The 19,699-nt window shown below is 35.3% G+C and overlaps 1 protein-coding gene across 1 annotated transcript in view; it reads right to left on the bottom strand.

Moving 5' to 3' along the window:
* Nucleotides 1–19,699, bottom strand: part of OPCML (opioid binding protein/cell adhesion molecule like) — a 733,671-nt gene that overhangs the window by 330,889 nt on the left and 383,083 nt on the right. Inside the window, exon 2 of the mRNA XM_069079664.1 lies at nt 9,203–9,435. Coding sequence (XP_068935765.1) covers nt 9,203–9,435 — 233 coding nt within the window. The remainder of the gene's footprint in view (nt 1–9,202; nt 9,436–19,699) is intronic.

Genomic DNA, 19,699 nt, shown 5'->3' on the forward strand with positions numbered 1-19,699 from the left:
TAAGAAAATCATGAAAAGCAAGTCAACAACCTGCTAAAGGAGACCCAAAAATATACTGAAGAAAATAAAGCCTTAAAAAATAGACTAACTCAAATGGCAAAAGAGGTTCAAAAAGCCAGTGAGGAGAAAAATGCCTTAAAAAGCTGAATTTGCCAGATGGAAAAGGAATTTTAAAAACTCACTGAAGAGAATAAGTCCTTCAAAATTTGACTGGATTAGTTGGAAGCTAAAGACTTCATGATAAATCAAGATCCTAGAAAACAGATCCAAACAAATGAAAAAAATAGAAGGCAATGTGAAATATCTCATTGGAAAAACCAATGACCTGGAAAATAGATCCAGGAGAGATAATTTAAAAATTATTAGACTACCTGAAAGCCATGATAAAAAAAATAGCCTAGACACCATCTTGCAAGAAATTATCAAGAAAAATTGCCCTGATATTCTAGAACCAGAGGGAAAAATAGAAATTCAAAGAATTCAGCAATTGCCTCTTCAAAAAGACCCCAAAAAGAAAACTCCTAGGAATATTATAACCAAATTCCAGAGTTTCCATGTCAAGGAGAAAATACTGCAAGCAGTCAGGAAGAAACAATTTGAGTATTGTGGAAACACAATCAGGGCAGCTTCTACATTAAAGGATCAAAAGGCTTGGAATATTATATTCCAAAGGTCAAAGGATCTAGGACTAAAAATAAGAATCATCTACTCATCAAAACTGAGTATAATGCTACAGGTGAAAATATGGTCATTCGATGAAATAGAGGATTTTCAAGCATTCTTGATGGAAAAAACAGCTGAACAGAAAATTTTACTTTCACATACAAGAAGCAAGAGAAGCATGAGAAGGTAAACAGGAAAAAGAAATCATAAGGAACTTATTACAATTGAACTATTTACATTCCTACATGGAAAATGATAATTACAACTCAGAAAACTTCTCTCAGTATGAGGATAGTTGAAGGGAATATATGTGTGTATATATATATATATATGTATACATACATATATATGTGTGTATATGAGGGTGTTTGTGTATATAAATATATATGTGAGTGTGGGCATATATATGTTCATGTATACATAGACAGAGGGCACAGGATGAGTTGAATATGAAGGGATGATATCTAAAAAATAAAATTAAGAGGTGAGAGAGGAATTTATTGGGAGGAGATAGATTAGGGTAAATTGTCTCAAATAAAAGAGGCAAGAGAAAACTGTTACAATGGAGGGGAAGAACAGGAAGGTGAAAGGGAATGGAACAACCTTATTTATTCTCATTGAATTTGGCTTAAAGAAGTAATAACATACACACTCAATTGGGTATCTTATCCTACAGGAAAACAGGGGGGTAGGGGATAAGAGAGGGTAGGATAGAAGGGAGGGCAGATTGGGGGAGATGGTAGTTAGAAGCAAACATTTTTGAAAAGGGATAGGGTCAAAGAAGAAAAATGGAATAAGTGGGGGGCGGGATAGGATGGAGGGAAATATAGTTGGTCTTTGATTTGGGTAACTGCACATGTACAACCTATATTGAATTGCTTGTCTTCCCAGTGGGAGAGGGCAAGGAAGGAGAAAAGAAAAAAAATCTGGATCTTAAAGTTTTAAAAACAAATGTTTAAAAAAAAAAATGTGTTTGGGGCGGCCAGGTGGCTCAGCGAGTAAGAGCACCGGCTCCAGTGTTGGGATGACCTGGATCAAATCCGGGCTCAGACACTCAGCACCACACCCAGAAATAACTGGCTGTGTAACCTTGAGCAAGTTACTTAAACCCGATTGCTTTAAAAAAAAAAATGTGTTTTTTTACATGCAATTGGGAAATAGGATGTACAGGCACTGGGGTATATAGGTCCATCTTGCCTGGCTAGAAAGTTAGGGGAGTGATGGGGGAGGATGTAGGGGAGAATGGATTTGGGGAAGGGGTATTCAGTGGGCTTGCTATTTTGGGGTGGGGATAGGGGATAATTAGGGAGAAAAATTTTGTAACTCAAAATCTTGTGGAAATGAATGTTGAGAACTAAAAATAAATAAATTAATTAATAAAAAAGATAGTCTCCTCCCTGAGAGTTCACTATACCAGCAAAATCACTAGTCCAGATTACCTCCCTCTCCTTCTCCCCTGGTCCCCCTCCCCACACACCAATAGATAAATAGATTTAAAAAATTAAGTATTGTACATGTTTAGTTGATAAAAGTTAGGACATCCTATTGTGAGTTCCTAGAGGTCAAAACCACTCAGGATTGGAATTCTGCACCCTGTGGATTTGTTGTTGTGGTTCAGTTTTTTCAGTTGTGTATGACTCCTCGTGACCCCATTTGAGATTTTCTTGACAAAGATACTGGAGTGGTTTGCCACTTCCTTCTGCAACTCATCTTACAAAAAAGGAGACTGAGGCAAACATGGTTAAGTGACTTGCCCAGGTTCATAGCTAATAAGTATCTGAGGCCAGGTTTGAACTCAGGAAAATGAGTCTTCCTGACTTCAGGCCCAATAGTCTATCCATTCTATCACCTAGCTGTAGATACTCGGGGCTTATTTATTGTCTAACCAACTAAAGCACTTTGGTCTGGAGGTTCCTAAAAACATTTTATGTTGCTATGTCAAGCATGATGTCACATAGAACACAGTAGAAAGAAACAAAAGAATAATTCTGCACAGTTTAGGATCTTAAAAATGGGTGAAAGAAATCTCATGATACATGAAGGGAGGCTGATGGGCAGACATTCTCTGCCAACCATTCTTGTTATACAAGAAATCTACAGTGACGGTCATTTCATTGAGGGTAGGTAGGAGAGAAAAAAATAGTTGTTCAATAGCTCATCACTTCAGTCACTGTTGTGAGAAGAGGTTTTTGAGTAAGTAGGCTTTGGTTGACCACTAGTAGTTGAATTGCTATTCCTATCTCTGATTTTCAGAGCTAAATTTCTAGGCCAAGAATATTGTCCTTTTTTTTTTTTAATCACATATTCCTTTCTTAACCTTCTGCTGTCTGGTTCACAGTACCTTTACTTCACTGAAACAACTTTCTCTAAGATCACCTCTGACTCCTTTCTAGCTATATTTCATTTTAGTCTTCACCCTCATCCATCTATGTAATAATTTATGGCTATTGATCAATCTTGAAACTTTTTTGCAAGAACGTTTTGGACATGCTTCTGATTCTTCCCTTGCCCCTTTCCATTGTTCTTTCTCTGTCTACTTAGTTGTTTCTATTTCTTCATTTAATTTCTCCCTCCTACCGCCAAGGATGGACACTACCAAAGGTTGATTCATGACCCTCTACACTTATCTTCATGTCCTCAATCCCTAAAAGTTCACCCACATTTATGGCTTAAAGAACTATCACGTGAGTTTATTACTATTAATAAATATTATCTCAATGATGATAATTTTCAGTTATATACTTCCAGTGTTTAACTTTCACCTTCTTACCAGTCATGTCCAGCCACCCACTGCAGATTGTCATTAGTCACTTCAAATTCAACATGCCTAAAACCAGAGTAATCATCTTCTTTTTGATACTTGTCTTTCTCTTTGAAAGTAATGGGACTACCATATATTCTCAGTTAAACAAATTCAATCAAATACTTATTAGCAATTCGAGTGTTATAAATATCTCTCTCTTTAGATTGTCATGTGTAATCTTACCAATTCCTCCACTATAATAACTCCTAGATGCAACTAATTTTTTTTTTGTTTCAAAGCTGTATACCTAGCTCACATTATAACAGTCTAATTGTTAGATAACTACAATATCATCTTGGCTGGTCACTCTGACTCCTAATTTCCCTCTTTTCCAGTATTTTCTACAAACTATTACTTGGTTAGTTTTGTTTTTTTTTTTTATTCTGATTTCCAAGCTCTTTAAGAAATAAATACAACTATATCAGACCAAATACCATTCCCCAATGGGCAAGTGGTTACAAAGTAGGAGTAACTGTTTTTCAAAAGAAGGAATGAAAACAATTATAATGAGGATTGCTCTAAACTACTAATAATAAGAGAAATATCCATGGAAGTAATATTTTTTCTCACATCCATAAAGTTAGTAAAGATAACAAAAGAGATGAAGAGTCAGTGTTGTAGGGGCTAAAAAGATGTACACATACATTCTTGGTAGAGCTGTAAATTGGTTCGACCATTATGGAAAACAACTTACAATTAAGCTAAAACATAATTGATGTGGATATAAAAGTGCCCTAAGGGTTAATAATAAGGGTTACTTTTCCCCAAACCCCAGAGGGGGTTCAAGCCTTATTCTTAGCCCATCCTGCAACTTGAGGGTGCCTTAGTGCCCCTTCCCCTTATCTTGAAATACCATACAACTTGTACCAAAAGAATTGCTTTTGTTCCCCATCCTGTGTCATGACAATTTCTCCTTATCTTGCAAACAACCATCTTCCCCACCTTGTTTGTACTTATCCGGTCCCTAAATCTCCAACCCCCACAGAAACCCTAAAACTACATTATCATCCTATAGGCTATGTAACTTTCTGTATATGTAAGTCTGGTCCTTTTCCTATATCATTGCCTTTGTTTAGCTCCTTGCTGAATCTCCGGCCTGCATGCTTTTGCATTAATAAAGCTCCCTTTTCACTAAAGAGAAGGTCTGATTGAATTCTTTCAAATCTGAACCAGCTCTCCCACCTTTGACCCTTAGCATAACTACTGTGTCCATTCCCTTTGAACCCAAGATCCCACTGTTAAACATATTTTGAAAGTCACTCAAAGAAAGAAAGAAAAATATAAATAGCAACACTTTTTGTGGTAGCAAAGAACTAGAAACAAATGTTCACTGACTGAGGAATGACTAAACAGATTGTGGTACATGAATGTAATGAAATATTAACATGCTTTAAGAAATTTAAATATGAAGAATTCAAAGAACAATATTAGGGGAAAATGGGAACTGATTTAGAGTGAGGTAGTCAGGATCAGGAAAACAATATATATACAGTCTGCCTACAATAATGAAAATGGAAGGAATAAAAAAAAGAATACTTTTGAATGATATAGAGACTAAGTTTGGCCCCAGAGAGTTGAAAAAATACACCTCTTTCCTTTCTTTAAATATGTGGGGGACTATGAGTGTGGAACAGTTCATACTGTAAGATTTGATTAACAATGTTGGTTAGTTTTTCACACCTAATTTTTTTTCTTTTCCTTTTTTATTCTTTTTTACAATGGTTCACTGAGTAAGGGAGGAGAAAGGAATATACCAGGAATGTAAGTGATATAAAAAAAATTTTTCTTAATCTTACCCATATTATACCTATACCATATTTTGAATCTTCTCATGTTCTGTTACGCACATGACATGCTTTTTAAAAATTCTAACTTTATATTTAAGTTCTAATACTTAAATTTATTATATGTTTTTGTTTCTTTCCTCTATTCTATATTTGTGTTCTGGCATTTTAGTCTAAAATAAAATTTCGAAAAAAAATCCAATTCCATGATATTCTAATCTGTCCTTTGATTTTCAGTGGCCTAAGCACTTAAGTACATAGTTCACACCACAATTACAAAAATAATTCTGTCTGTTTTGGGCCTACTCTTTAGCCCCTATGTATTTGCACACTATATATTATCTTCCCAGCTAAATTGGGAATTTCTAGAAGACAAGAAGAATGTCCTCCATTTTCTTACTTTTTCCTATAGAAACTGAATATAATGTTACGTATGCATTCAATAGACATTTAATAGATGCTATCTAAATAGAGGAGTAAATATTTGAAGAGACTTTTTAGTAAAAGGCACACTTTATTAAACTCATCCTTTTTTTCTCACTGAAAAAGGACCTGAAAATTTTTCCATCAGATATGTGGCGAAACAAACAAACACCTCATAAAATAGAAAAGGACAAATTCTGAGATTGGAGAAGAAGCATCTCTCAGATGCACATATTACAGGAACAGAGAATAACAGAGTAGATGACAACCTTGGGCTTTTCTCCCTTTTCTGAAGATAGCCAATTGGCTGAAGTAAGGAAATACTGATGTTCCCACATGGACAGAAGATAAACATGAGCTTTTTTAAACAGACAAGTCACAGCTCGGAAATTTTTCAGTTTTTCTCATTGAAAAATCAATACCCATCAGCAGTTTGAAATTAAAGGAAAGATTAGGCCCCAGTTTTATACATGCCTTATTGTATTCCAAAAGCTTTCTACTCAGTCAGATAAATCTTCTTTAAGAGGATTAGGAAAGTTTCATTATCTTTATCTAACCTGAACTAACACTAACTCTGAAAAATTAATCTATAGACTGGACAAAAGCCGATAGCCGTTGTGAAGAAACAGTGCTCTCAAGTTCCTTTCTAATTGAGCGGTGGGGTCTCTTTGCTTCCAACCACTGGAAAACCAATTGGTTTCCAATGAAAGAATAAGTCACCCTTTGTCAGTCAAGAGAGCCCACAGTCCAGCCTTCTTGGGTCTCCTTCCTCTAACCTCTCAAAAGTGATATGGGGGAGAGGTGACAGGTTGGTCCGAAAAAGGTTCCCAGTGGACTTCCTTATATTGCCTTTTTAAAGTGCTACTTTACTGACACAGAATATCTCAAACATGCTCGGGTTATAAGGATCCATTGACTTGAACCCAGGAGGCTGTGAACATTTTAAGAAAGAACTCCATAATTGTCCATTTACCTTTCTTGTGAGCTAGTCTTTGGCCCAAATGCTTGGCATTCCTCAGGGAGATGCCTGTTCTCCCACTTCCCAACCCCAAATATTTCTTGAACAGCCCAACAAAGAACATCATTCACTTCAGCTCCATAAGTGGCCCATATTGTGGCCCATATTGACTTTGACATGCTTACATGATCCATCTTATTTCTGAAAAGTGATAGCCTTGTTCCATTTGAGCCTGTTCCTGTATGGTGCCTGACAGTTCTTTTTATTTCAGTGCCACATTTTCTGAATTTGAAGATAACTTTTCTGTCAAGGCCACTGAGATGCCATTGACACGTCACTTCCAATGCTGAGAATTTTCAGCTTCTCTGGAGCAGAGCCCAGGTGGCAGGTGGGGCAGTGAAAACTCAGACAACCTTGTTTTTTGTATTTTCCAGAAACTTCTAAGAGACACAGCAGCCTATTCCAGATAGCTGTCTTTACCAAGTACTTCTCCCATTTTCTAAGAAGGTGCATCATGGACCATTAATTTATCTTTATAACCATTGAGGCAGGAAGTCCTGATTTTCATGAAATGCCTAATCCCATTTCTCCCCATGTCTTGGAAGTTGATCTATTGTTCTTGAAAGCTATGCCTTGGGCATTTGAATTTCAATAGATCTTAACAAGCTTCAACAATTTAAAGAATCAAAGAAATGGATTATATATTAACAGGTACCCAAATCAACCTAGCTATGATTGGAGGGAATCATCACCAGAAGATTGGGTTACAGGTACCAAGGAATATTTTTGGCCAGACCAACTTATGAAGACCATATATTAAGGCAGAAAGATCTATAATTTGCACCAGTGGAGAAAATACCCACACTGCTGAAATCACAACTTTTTCCCCCAGTGGAGAAGAAAATAATCTAGTAACACTGAGCCAATGTTTATCATGGTGTTTTCCTAGGTTGGGATTTTGAAGAGAATGTATGAAAGCAGAGTACCCAAGCTGCTGCTATACAGTATGTTTTAGGGTTTGTGGAAAGATGAGTACTATCAGGAATATATTGGAATGATTCAGTAAGAAAAGTAAACATGCCAGAATAGACATTTTAAAGATTCCCTTTCAACAGGAAAGATCAAAGGATCATAGACTAGGACCTAAGGGGACCTTAGAGGCCACTGAGTCTGACCCTCTTATTTTACAAATGAGGTAATAACCAAGGCACAGAAAGATTTAGTGACTTTCCCAGGGTCCCAGAGCTAGTAAGTATCTAAGGGTGAGTTTTTTTTTTTACAGGGATCTTCCTGATTCTAGGCATAATTAGGAACTTGGAAACAAAAACAGCCAACTAATTATCATGGCACATAATCATTAGGAGATTCTTGAATCAATTAGGAGCCTAGGAGGCAAAACTGCTGATACAAATATGATTTATAAAAAAAAAACAATCCTAAATTTTAAAAAGAATAACTATCCTATGTGCAATCTTCCTTTGTCCAGTTCTCAAGCATCATATCCACAATTTGTCTGGGCATCACACCCTTTAATGATATGATCTGACATAGGATCCCTGGAGGATACTTCTTTATCATTATTGTTTTTGCAAAGGCACTCTTAAATTTGAAAGTAGATATATGCGTATATCATTTTTAGAAAAAAGCTAGGTGACTCAGTGCACAGAGCACTGGGCCTGGAGTCAGGAAGACCTGAGTTCAAATTTGACCTCAGACACTAATTGTATGACCTTGGGCAAGTCACAAAACCTCTCTTTTCCTTAATCCATTGAAAAAGGAAATGGCAAACTATTCCAGTATCTTTGCTATGAAAACCTTATGGTTTTTGGTCCGTGGGGTCATGAAGAATCAGACACAACTGAATGACTGAACAAAAATAGTTTACTATTTAAAATTAATTACGCTTTATGAAAAAAAGATGGATAAATATCAATTTATTAACTCCTTTTCTTCTTAGATCTAAGACTGATCCCAAAGATAGAACAGAAAGTAATTACAACTGATATCTGTCATGGGATTTGATTTTCTTTGGAGAGTGGAAGAGAATGTTTTATGAACTCTGATAGCTAGTGGACGTACTATACATATAGTAGCATCAAGGCATTCTCTACAAATCACAACCTTGATTAATCTAAATTATTTGTACTTTAGAATAGTCCACATCATGGAAACTTCTTCAAAGTGAAGAGCATATTTGTCCTTTAATATGTACTTCCAAGCACATAACAAAGTCATGCATAATCTGGGAGCCCAAATGGCACTTGTCAATGACCTGGTTTATGAGAATACAAGGACTGAAAATATAAATAGACAATTTGACAGTCTGCTAATCAGACACCAAGGCAAGAACAGAGACCAAGTAGAAATACTTGGCTCATTATCATTTCATGAGATTGAAGCTAGGAGTTCTAGACTAAGGTTTTAGGTCTTGGATTTCCTGGACATTTGTAGAGAAAGAATTTTCCTTTCTTTATGCAACAGCAGTAGTAAGAGTATCAATCTCCTCCACCCATGCATCAGCAGTGATAATTGGCACTTATATAATAGTCTCTGGATGATGCTGAAACTTACCTTGTACTATGAGGTGGACCCTAGAGGTTTTTGGATGATTGTCTGTCTGTACAGAGCAAGTGTATGGGCCCTCATCATACACATCCACATCTTGGATCATGATGCTGTACTGGGTTTTAGTGTTTGCCACGATGACCACCCGGGGGTCTATGGACCACTTGTCATTTCCAGCATAGAGGATCGTGCTGCGATTTAGCCAGGCTACTCTTGTGACCCGGGCATCTACGGTACACCTGTTAATTCAAGATGAGAGACAGAGAGGGAGAGAAGGGAGGGAGGAAGTAGTCAAGATGAGAGAGAGAGAGAGAGAGAGAGAGAGAGAGAGAGAGAGAGAGAGAGATTAGGATCAGAATCATTGCTTCAGAAAGAGTAATTTCAACTTTAGGATACAATCAGTCCTGGATTATCCTCACTAATAGAGAGATATAGTACCATGGATTTTCCAAAATAGCAGATCATTAAAAAAAAATCCATTCAATTCATATGGTGTTTTGTTTTGTAAGATTTACCTTCATTTTCTATTCCCTTCTAGCTTATGTGATTAATCTACGACCTCTGAACATCTGGTGTTACCCAATAGCCAACCAAGCTATATTGGTAAACATATTTTACTGACAGTGGGTGGTAGAGTGGGAAGAGGACTGAACATGAAGTCAAAGGACCTGGGTTCAAATCCTGACTCTGATACTACTTAGCTGTGTAATTGTAACCAAGTCCACTTATTTCTTTAAGCCTCAGTTCCCTCCTTGGGAAAAAAAATAAAACTTTTATTACCTATAACACAGAAATGTTTTGAGAAAAGATCTTTGTCAAACAAAAAGTATTATATAAATGGAAGCTATGAATTTTCTCTAAGATTTAAAATATGTCACAGATAGCTTACAAAATAAAGTTTTCACGTGAGCTAACTGAAAAATCACAGGATCAAAGGAGTATAGATTGAGAACTGGCAGGTCTTCTAAGAAACAGGCCCTAAAAGGTGAAGTGATTCACTAAAGGTAATAAACAGCATAGCTAAGTTTTGAACCCAGGACCTTTGACTTCAAATTCAGTGCCCTTTCAAAATAGATTGAGTCTATTTTACTTTAGACCTGCTCAATGATAATCACTGCTCTATCATCTCTTAAGTCCCCCAAACCTTAAACTAAAACAATCACTACAATGCTCATAGAGTTGTTATGAGGAAATTATTTTGTAAACCTTAAAGTCCACTACAAATATCAGTTATTTTCATAACTATTTTATAGAGAAGGACGAGATTCAGAAAAGTTAAAAGAAATATATTCATGGTAACACAGCTGCTAAGTTTCTAGGATTGGATTCAAATTCAGATCTCTTAACTCCAAGATGAAAGGCACCATGGCATAGTAGCTAGAGTGATTTACAGGGAATCAATATGAACTGGCTTCAAATTCTATCTCTGATATTGCTGATCAGTAGTAGACTTGGGATTCAAATACAGCTACTGATTTTATGTACCCTATTTTTTTTTCACTATATGACTCTCCTTTAATATAGCTCTAAACACAATATACACCATTATGTCACAATACATAATTTAAAAAAAAAAAAACACGGTATATTTCACTTTAAAAGTTCTGCATTTTTGGTAAAACAACAACAACAACATGGCAGCTGTTCAATTGTTCAGGATAGGGAAGGGTAGAAGAATCTTGGCAAGTGAGTTTAGCCTTCTACTCCCATCCCATGGAATGTCGTGGCACTTTCATGTTTTAGTATCCATTAAAAGCAAAAGTAGTTTTTACTCCTTACCTAACCTCTCATCCTACTCAAGTTTGTAAAAACAAATGGAATTCATTTTCTATTTGGCTTATTCTTTCACAGAGGAACAGACAGAAGAAGTTACAAGTAAACATTTTTACTACCAATTCTTGCAGGACTGGTCCGAGACAAAACTTTGGAGTGGGGTAGATTATTTTCTGACTGGCAAGACTTCTCTTTCTTTACACTTCTATCCTTCCATGCCATGTACTATTCATCCCTTTGTAATGCAATGTTACAAAGAATGTGTTGATAAATGATTAATAACTAGCTGAAGTGGGGAATATATTGCATACAATACAAGATTAGGTTTAATCTACAATGAACATTTTTCCATAACTTCTTAAGTCTAGAAATCAACAACAACAACAAATCAAGCCCAGACTCATAGCCTTCGTATATTTCTGATGTGTAAATTTTCACAAGGTTTTAAAAAAAAATTATTTTTATTTTCAGTTCCAAATCCTCTTCCTCTGTCTAGTCCTCCCCCCATTAAGAAGACAAGAATATTATATACATTATACATAGGAAGTCATGAAAAACATATTTCTGCATTAGCTATGTTCACCCCAAAACTCGAAGAAAAATAAAATTTAAAAAATATGCTTTAATTCATTCTCTGAGTCCATCACTTTTCTATCTGGAGGTGGATAATATCATTTTTCTTTATGAATCCTTTGGAATTGTGATAGATCATTATATTCATCAGAATTACCAAGTCTGTCACAGTTGATTATCTTTAAAATATTGCTCTCACTATATAGATTGTTTTCCTTGTTCTGCTTATTTCACTTTGCATAAATTCATGTAGGTCTTTTCAGGTTTTTCTGAAATTTTTCCTTCATAATTTCTTACAGCACAATAGTATTCCATCACATATCTATGCTATAACTTGTTTAACCATTCCCTAACTTGTACCTCCTTAGTTTCCAGTTCTTTGCCACCACAAAAAGAACTGCTATATTTTTGTAATATGGACACATCATTTTTCTTTGATCTCCTTAGGTTATAGACCTAGTAGCAGTATTGCTGGGTCAAAGGGCATGTACAGTTTCATAGCTTTTTGAGCATAGGTCCAAATTTTTCTCCAGAATGATTGGACCAATTTATATCTTCATCAATTGGGCATTAGTATATTCTTTTTTCCCACATTACCTTCAGCATTTATCATTTTCCTTTTCTGTCATCTTAGTCAGTCTGATGGGTATAAGGTAATACTTCAGAGCTATTTAAGTTTTCATTTTTCCAATCATTATTGATTTAGAGTATTTTATATGACTACTGATAGTTTTGGTTTCTTCCTCTGAAAGCTACCTGTTCATATTTTTTGACCATTTGTGAATAGAATGGCTATTTTAAAAATAAACTTGGTTAATTTCTTCTTTATGCCTTTGACAAATGAGACCTTTATAAAAAATCTTGTTGTAATCCCTTCTTCCCTTCCCAGTTTCCTCCTTTTCTTATTGTTTTGGCTGCATTCATTTTGTAATTTGTAAAAATTTGTAAAAAAAAAATTGTAAAAAAAACTCTTTAATTTTATGTAAATCAGTTTTATCCATTTTACCTTCTCTGAACCAATAATATTGTTTGGTCATGAATTCTTCCTCTATCCATTCATCTGAAACATTACTTCCATGTGTTCCCCTAATTTGATTATGGTATCAACCTTTATATCTAAATCAGTTGTCCATTTTTAGCTTATCTTTCCATGTGGTGTAAGATGTTGGTCTATTCTTACTTTCTCCCACACTACTTACCAGTTTTCCTAAAAGATTTTGTCAAAATAATGATTTCTTGTTCAGTGAACTGGGATCTTGGACTTAAACTCTAGGTTATGTGCTCATTTACTTCTATATACTGTGTACCTAATCTATTCCATTGATCAATCACTATTTCTTATCCAATAACAATTGTTTTCATAATCACTGCTTTGTAATATAGTTTGAGATGTGGTTCTCTTAGGCTCCCTTCTTCCACATTTTTTTTCATTGATTCCCTTGATAGTTTTGACCTTTTGTTCCTCCAGTTGAATTTTATTATTACTTTCTAGCACTAGCTATAAAGAAATTCTTTGGTAATTTTATTGATATGACATTGAATAAATAGATTATTTTAGGTAATATTGTGTTTCTTTTTTTTATTATACTGGCTAAGCCTACATATGAGCAATTAATATTTCTCTAGTTATTTAGATCTGTATTTATTTGTATGAAGAGTATTTTCTAATTGTGTTCATATAGCTCCTGTCTGTGTGTCTTAGCAGGTAGACTCCCAAATATTTTATGCCGTCTGCAGTTACTTTAAGTGGGATTTCTCTTTCTATCTCTTTGTGCTAGGTTTTGTTGGCCATATATGGAAAAGCTGATGATTTCTGTGGGTTTATTTTATAACTTGCAACTCATTGTTTTGACTAATTTTTTAGTTGATTCCCTAGGGTTCTCTAAGTATACCATATCATCTGCAAAGTGATGGCTTTATTTCCTTGTTGCCTCTGCTTTTTCCTTTCATTTCCTTATCTTGATTAATTCTTGTAGCTCGTATTTTTAGTAAAACATTGAATACTAACAGACATCTTTGTATTACCCCTGATCTTATTGGGAAGGCTAGAAGCCTTCCAGATAATGCTTTCTCTTGCTTCTAGAGAGATATTTCTTATTTTAATTTATTCCTATGCTTTCTAATGTTTTTAATTTAAATGAAGTGTATATTTTGTTAAAAAGCTTTTTATGAATCTATTGATATAAACATATAATTTTTGTTAATGTTGTTATTTATATGGTCAATTTTGTTTATCATTTTCCGAAATTGAACCAGCCCTGCATTCCTGGTATAAAACCAACCTATTCATAATGCATAATATTTGTGAAATATTTCTGTAATCTCTTTGCTAGTATTTTATTTCTTTAAAAATTGCATTACTGTTCATTAAGGTAATTAGCCTGTAATTTTCTTTTTCTATTTTTTTGCTCTCCCTGGTTTAAGTATCAAATCATGTTTATGTCAAAGAGGGAATTTGGTAGGCTTCTTAATAATGTACTTCTGCAACAGTTTATATAATTTTGGAATTAATTGTTCTTCAAACGTTTGGTAGAATTTGCTTGTAAATTCATCTGATTCTGGTTCCCTACCTTCCCCTAAGAGTTCATTTATGATTTGTTCAATATCTTACTTTCTTTTTTTTTTTTGATAGGGCTATTTAAGTATTCTGTTTTCTCTTCTATTAATCCAGGCTATTTATATTGTTTGTCAATATTCATCCATTTGGTTTACATTATCAGTTTTATTGCTATATAATTGAACAAAGTAGCTCCTAATAATTGCTTTAATTTCATTTTAATTGGTTGTACATTCAGCCTTTTAATTTTTGAGATTGGTAATTTTGTTTTCTTTCTTTTTAAAAAAAATCCAATTAGCCAATGGTTTTAAATTAAATTTAATTTTTTGCACAAAATGAATTTTTAGGATTTTTTTTAAACTTTCAATTTTATTAATCTCTCCTTTGATTTTCAGGATTTATATACTGATTTTAATTGAGGGGAATTTTAATTGTTATTTTTCTAGGCTTTTATTTGTTTCATTCCACAGAATTGATCTTCTCTTTTTCTCTTTTATTGATATAAATGTTTAGAAATATAAAATTCACCTAAATATTCTTTGGCTCTATCCCACAAATTGTGGTATGTTATCTCATTGCTGTAATTATCTTTAATGAAATTACTGTTTCTATAATTTGTTATTTGATCTACTCATTCTTTAGTTTTAGATTACTTAGCTTCCAGTTAATTTTTATTCTATCCTTCAAAGGCTCTTTACTGAATGTAATTTTTATTGCATTGTGATCCAAAAAGGGTGCATTTAATACTTCTACTTTCTATATTTATGTCTCTAGTTTTTTATGCACTAATACATGGTCAGTTTTTTGTGAAGGTGTCACATACACCTGTGAATAGGATATACCCTACTCTAATGTCCTCTATATATCTATTATATCTAATTTTTCTAAAATTATATTAATCTCCTTACCTTTTTTCTTGTTTATTTTATGATTAGATTTACTTAGGTCTGAGAAGAGCAAACTGAGATGTCCTACTAATATACCTTAACTGTTTACTTACTCCCGTAATTAATTTAATTTTTACTTCAAGAATTAGGACACTATGCCATTTAGTTCCTATATGTTCAGTATTGATAAGCATTCATTGTCTGTGGGACCTTTTAGCAAGATGCACTTTCTCCCAATTATGTCTTTTAATAACTTCCATTTTTGCTTTTGTTTTGAGATCATGATTGCTACTCCTGCCTTTTTTACTTCAGCTGAAGCATAATAGCACCTATTCCAGTCCCACATTTTAAAATACATACTGGGCCTTCTCCAGTTGTCCTGATGCATATCAGACCACTGGACCCAGATGGCTCTGGAGGAGAAAGTGAGGCTAGTGGTCTTGCATAGCCTTCCCTCACTCAAATCAAAGTCAACTGCAAGTCATATCATCATTTTCCTGATCTCATGGTCCTCTTTGAAAAATGAAGGACAAACACAGTTTTAAAATACATGTGTTCTGGGGCGGCCAGGTAGCACAGCGAGTAAGAGCACTGGCTCCAGTGTTGAGAAGACCTGGAGATCGAATCCCGGGCTCAGACACTTAGCACCCACCCAGAAACACCTGGCCGTGTAACCTTGAGCAAGTTACTTAACCCCAATTGCTTAGGGGTGGTCAGGTGGCTCAGCGAGTAAGAGCACCGGCTCCAGTGTCAGGATGACCTGGATCAAGTCCGGGCTCAGATACTCAGCACCACACCCAGAAATAACTGGCCGTGTAACCTTGAGCAAGTTACTTAACCCCGATTGCTTAGAAAAAAAAAATACATGTGTTTATCTGTTTCAAGTATACCTCTTGTAAACAATATATGGTTATATTCTGTTTTCTAATCCATTCTGCTATCCTCTTCTATTTTATGGTTTCATCCCATTCACAGTTATGATTTCTGTGTATTTCCCTCCATCCTCTTCTATTTATCTTCTCTTTTTTTAACCTTCCTTCACCTCAAAAGTCTGTTTTGTTCTGACCATTGCTTCCCTTAATATAACATCTGTTTTATCATCTCCTCCTTTCTTTTAGCCTCTTTCCCTCCTACTTCTTTGTTGGGCAAGATGAATTGCTATGCCAAAGTGTTTGTGCATGCAGATATTCTTCCCTCTTAGAACCAGTTTAGATGAGAGTAAGATTCATGAATTTCTTGACCCATTCCATTTTCCCCTCTATTTAAAAACTCTTCTTGAGTGACTCATTTATATAAGATGATTTTCCTCTATACTCCTCTCCCTTCCCCTTTCTCCCAGTTCATCCTCTTTCTAACCCTTCCATTTTTCTTTAAGATCATCCCAACAAAATAGACTCACAGATATTCTCTCTAAGTAGTCTCTTTCTAATTGCCTTAATGATGATAAAATAGAAGGTACATGTATCACCTTCCTATTTAGGAATGCAAAAAGTTTAATCTTATAAAGTCCCTCATGATTTCTCAGTCATGTTTACCTTTTTATGTTCCTCTTTAGCCTTATGTTTGAATGTTAAGATTCAGCTCTGGTTTTTTGATCAGAGAGGGCTTCTTGGGGACCCAGAAGGCATGTCACATAAATACCCACTGATTCTGCCTACTTCAACTTAGTGAGTACTGAGAGGAATAAAAACTGTGTAGATTTTAGTGTCACAAAATTTGGGTTTAAGTACTGAATCTTCCACTTACTAGTTATATGATCTTTGGCAAGTCATTCAATGTCTCTGAGCCTCAGTTTTCTTACCTGTAAAAAGGGAATGATAATACTTGCCCTACCTAATGGTTTTATTGTAATGATAAAATGTGATAATAGATATGAAAGTGCTGTACAATATAATAACATTACATAAGTTAAAATTCTTATCTGAAATAACATCAAAAATTATACCATTAATGCAATGCTATTATTAACAATGATAATAATAATAATGCAAATGCAAGAGGAGACACTTAAGCAAAAGACAGTTGGATGGGACAGAGAATTTCTCTTAGTTCCTAGCATGATACTGATAAGGAAACAGCAAAATACTGGTGTTCTTTTGGTTTGTGGTGGGCATTTTATTTCAAGATACACAAAACTTTGAGAGATAGATATGGATTCTGTGATTTTTTTTTTGCTTTCCTCCATCACTGTGGGGGCCCTCTGCTTGGCTGTGTAATAGCAGGAAATAAAGAGCTCCAGGAAAGACTTGAAAACTAAGTTTAAGCGTTCTTTTAAATCTAGTTTTGGTCCCTGCTGTTTAAGGTCTTACCCTGGCCCTTCATTAGCAAAAAAAGGGGGGTTTTGATGCTCAATCATGGACAGCTGAATGGGAAGTTGAAGAAGGTTAATGACACTTTCCTAATTGCAAGAGATTGGCCTCTCAGGGGCTCAAAAAAAACATGTTTCATCTATCTTTTCTCTTTCACCCAGGTTCTAGATAGTGACATTCATGAATAACTCTGAAAAGTAGTTGTGATTTTAAAGTCCCTGTGCTTTGAATCAATGGGTAGAAGATACATGAAGGTTTAGTAGAAGGAAACTTTTGAACAATCATTGACTCCTGACAATGGGATGGGCTGCCTTGGGAGGTCATCAGTTCCCTGTCAGCATAGGTCTTGAGAGAGAGGATGAAATATCACTTTTAAAATACATCTTTAGGCCTCAGTTTCTTCATATGAAAAGCAAGGACTAGGTATGGTGGTTCATGCCTATAATCTGTGCTGCATGGGGACACTAAGGCTGGCAGAAGCCTTGAGAGCAACAGTTTTTTTTTTTTTTTTTGGAGGGGGGCATTTAGGATTAAGTGATTTGCCCAGGCTCACATAGCTAGTAAGTGTCTGAAATCTAATTTGAACTCAGGTCCTCCTGACTCTAGGGCTTTTATCCATAGCACCACCTACCTGCCCTGCCCCTAAGTGCAACAGTTCTGAGGAGCAAATAGCACTTTAAAATTTCTGAGGTGATTGAGATTCCAAAAGACTGAAAGGAGAGAGGAGGGGAAGAAAGAGGGGAGAGAGAAGGAAAAAGGACAGAGCAGGAGAAAAGAGGGAGAAAATGATTGGGGGAAGATAGAAGGAAAGAGAAAGGGAAGGGAAAGAATGAGGAAGGGAAGAGAGGAGAGGAAAGAAGTAAAAGGATGTCCATGGATGTATTTAAGGAAATCTTTGAAAAAAAAAAAAAAAAGGCATCTTTATTTTTACTCAGCCCTAACTGAAGCTTTGAATTAAAACTAATTTAAAAAAAAAATTGTAAAAAGGTGTGCATAGACTTAATCAGATTAACAAAAGGGTCCATGACACAGAGAAAAAGGTTAAAAACCTTCAGCCTAGATAATATCTAAGGTCCTGTCTGGCCACAAATTTGGCCTAAGAGTTCCAGGATCTCTTTTAACTGTGCAGATTCTGTCTGGAAATGCAGGGCAGAACCAGAATGGGATTGTTCCTTAAAAACCCTCCAAATTAAGACACCTTGTTTTATTATCATTCATCCTTATTCATTTTATTTGTTTATTGTTTTTGCTGATGTTCATTTTAACAAGAAGAGAAAAAAATACCTTTAGGTGGAAATAAAAATATTGGGAAGTAATAAAGGCATTTTTATGGTGAGGAAGCAGCCCCACCTCCTACCACTTCTTACAGAAAGAGAATTTAGAGTAAGGAAATGGCTGAGAAAACAGATTCATTTGAAGAATATCTTATAAGACCTCTAGGAAGCACTGGCTATTAAACCGTCAACACTGATATAACCAATGTGATATTATTAGTACAACAAAAGCTTCCCTCCCATCTCCCTCCTCCCCACACACAATGATGCTTCTTTATGGCTTGGAGGTAACCCCAGGTTCTTTGAAAGCAATGTCAGGGAAGCATTGCTGTTGTTTGGCCATCCAACTCTTCGTAACCCAATTTTGGGGTTTTCTTGTCAAAGATACTGGAGTTTTTTTTTTTTTTTTTTACCATTTCCTTCTCTAGCTCATTTTTACAGATGAGGAAACTGAAGCAAAAAGAATTAAGTGACTTGTCTAGGGTCTCATAGATATTAAGTGTCAGAAGCTGGACTCATGAAAATGAGTCTTCCTTATTCCAAGCCCAGTGCTCTTCTCTCCACTGTGCACTTACCTGCCCCATCAGTGAAGTACAAGCTTGTGAAGGTCCAAGTTATGCTGAAAATTCCTCAAATCAGATGTAACATTCTCTGCCTCTGTAGCACTAGCTTAGCTAATTTTTAATAAGTATTCCATCAGAAGGTGGACCACCAAGAGGTGAATTTTTTTTGAGCCAAAGCAAGTCATGAAGATTCTCTACTGTGGTGTAAATGGGTTATAATCTGCATTGGCGGGAGCCACCCACACCAATAACATTATAGATCCTTGAAGTGCTAAGATAAGTGAAATTACTGTAGGTCTGCAGATACAGTGTTTGGAAGAAATTAATTATGCATAGTTGAAGTATACATATAGACACACATATACATACATACATATATATGGGTGTGTGTGTATGTATATATATATAATTAACCAAGGCTGTAAGTGAGGTATGTTTTTAACCAAAATAGTAAAGCCCAATGAATGGCAATACATTTGTCAGTTAGGATATTCTAACTCATATGCTGCCTCCACCTTGTACCCCAAACCACATCACAAATAAATGCATAAAGGGTTGGTAGGGAAC

This window comes from Petaurus breviceps, unplaced genomic scaffold, assembly GCF_028583685.1.
Source record: "Petaurus breviceps papuanus isolate PSGF00001 unplaced genomic scaffold, PetGlider_PUasm1.0 91133, whole genome shotgun sequence".
Classification (NCBI taxonomy): Eukaryota; Metazoa; Chordata; class Mammalia; order Diprotodontia; family Petauridae; genus Petaurus; species Petaurus breviceps.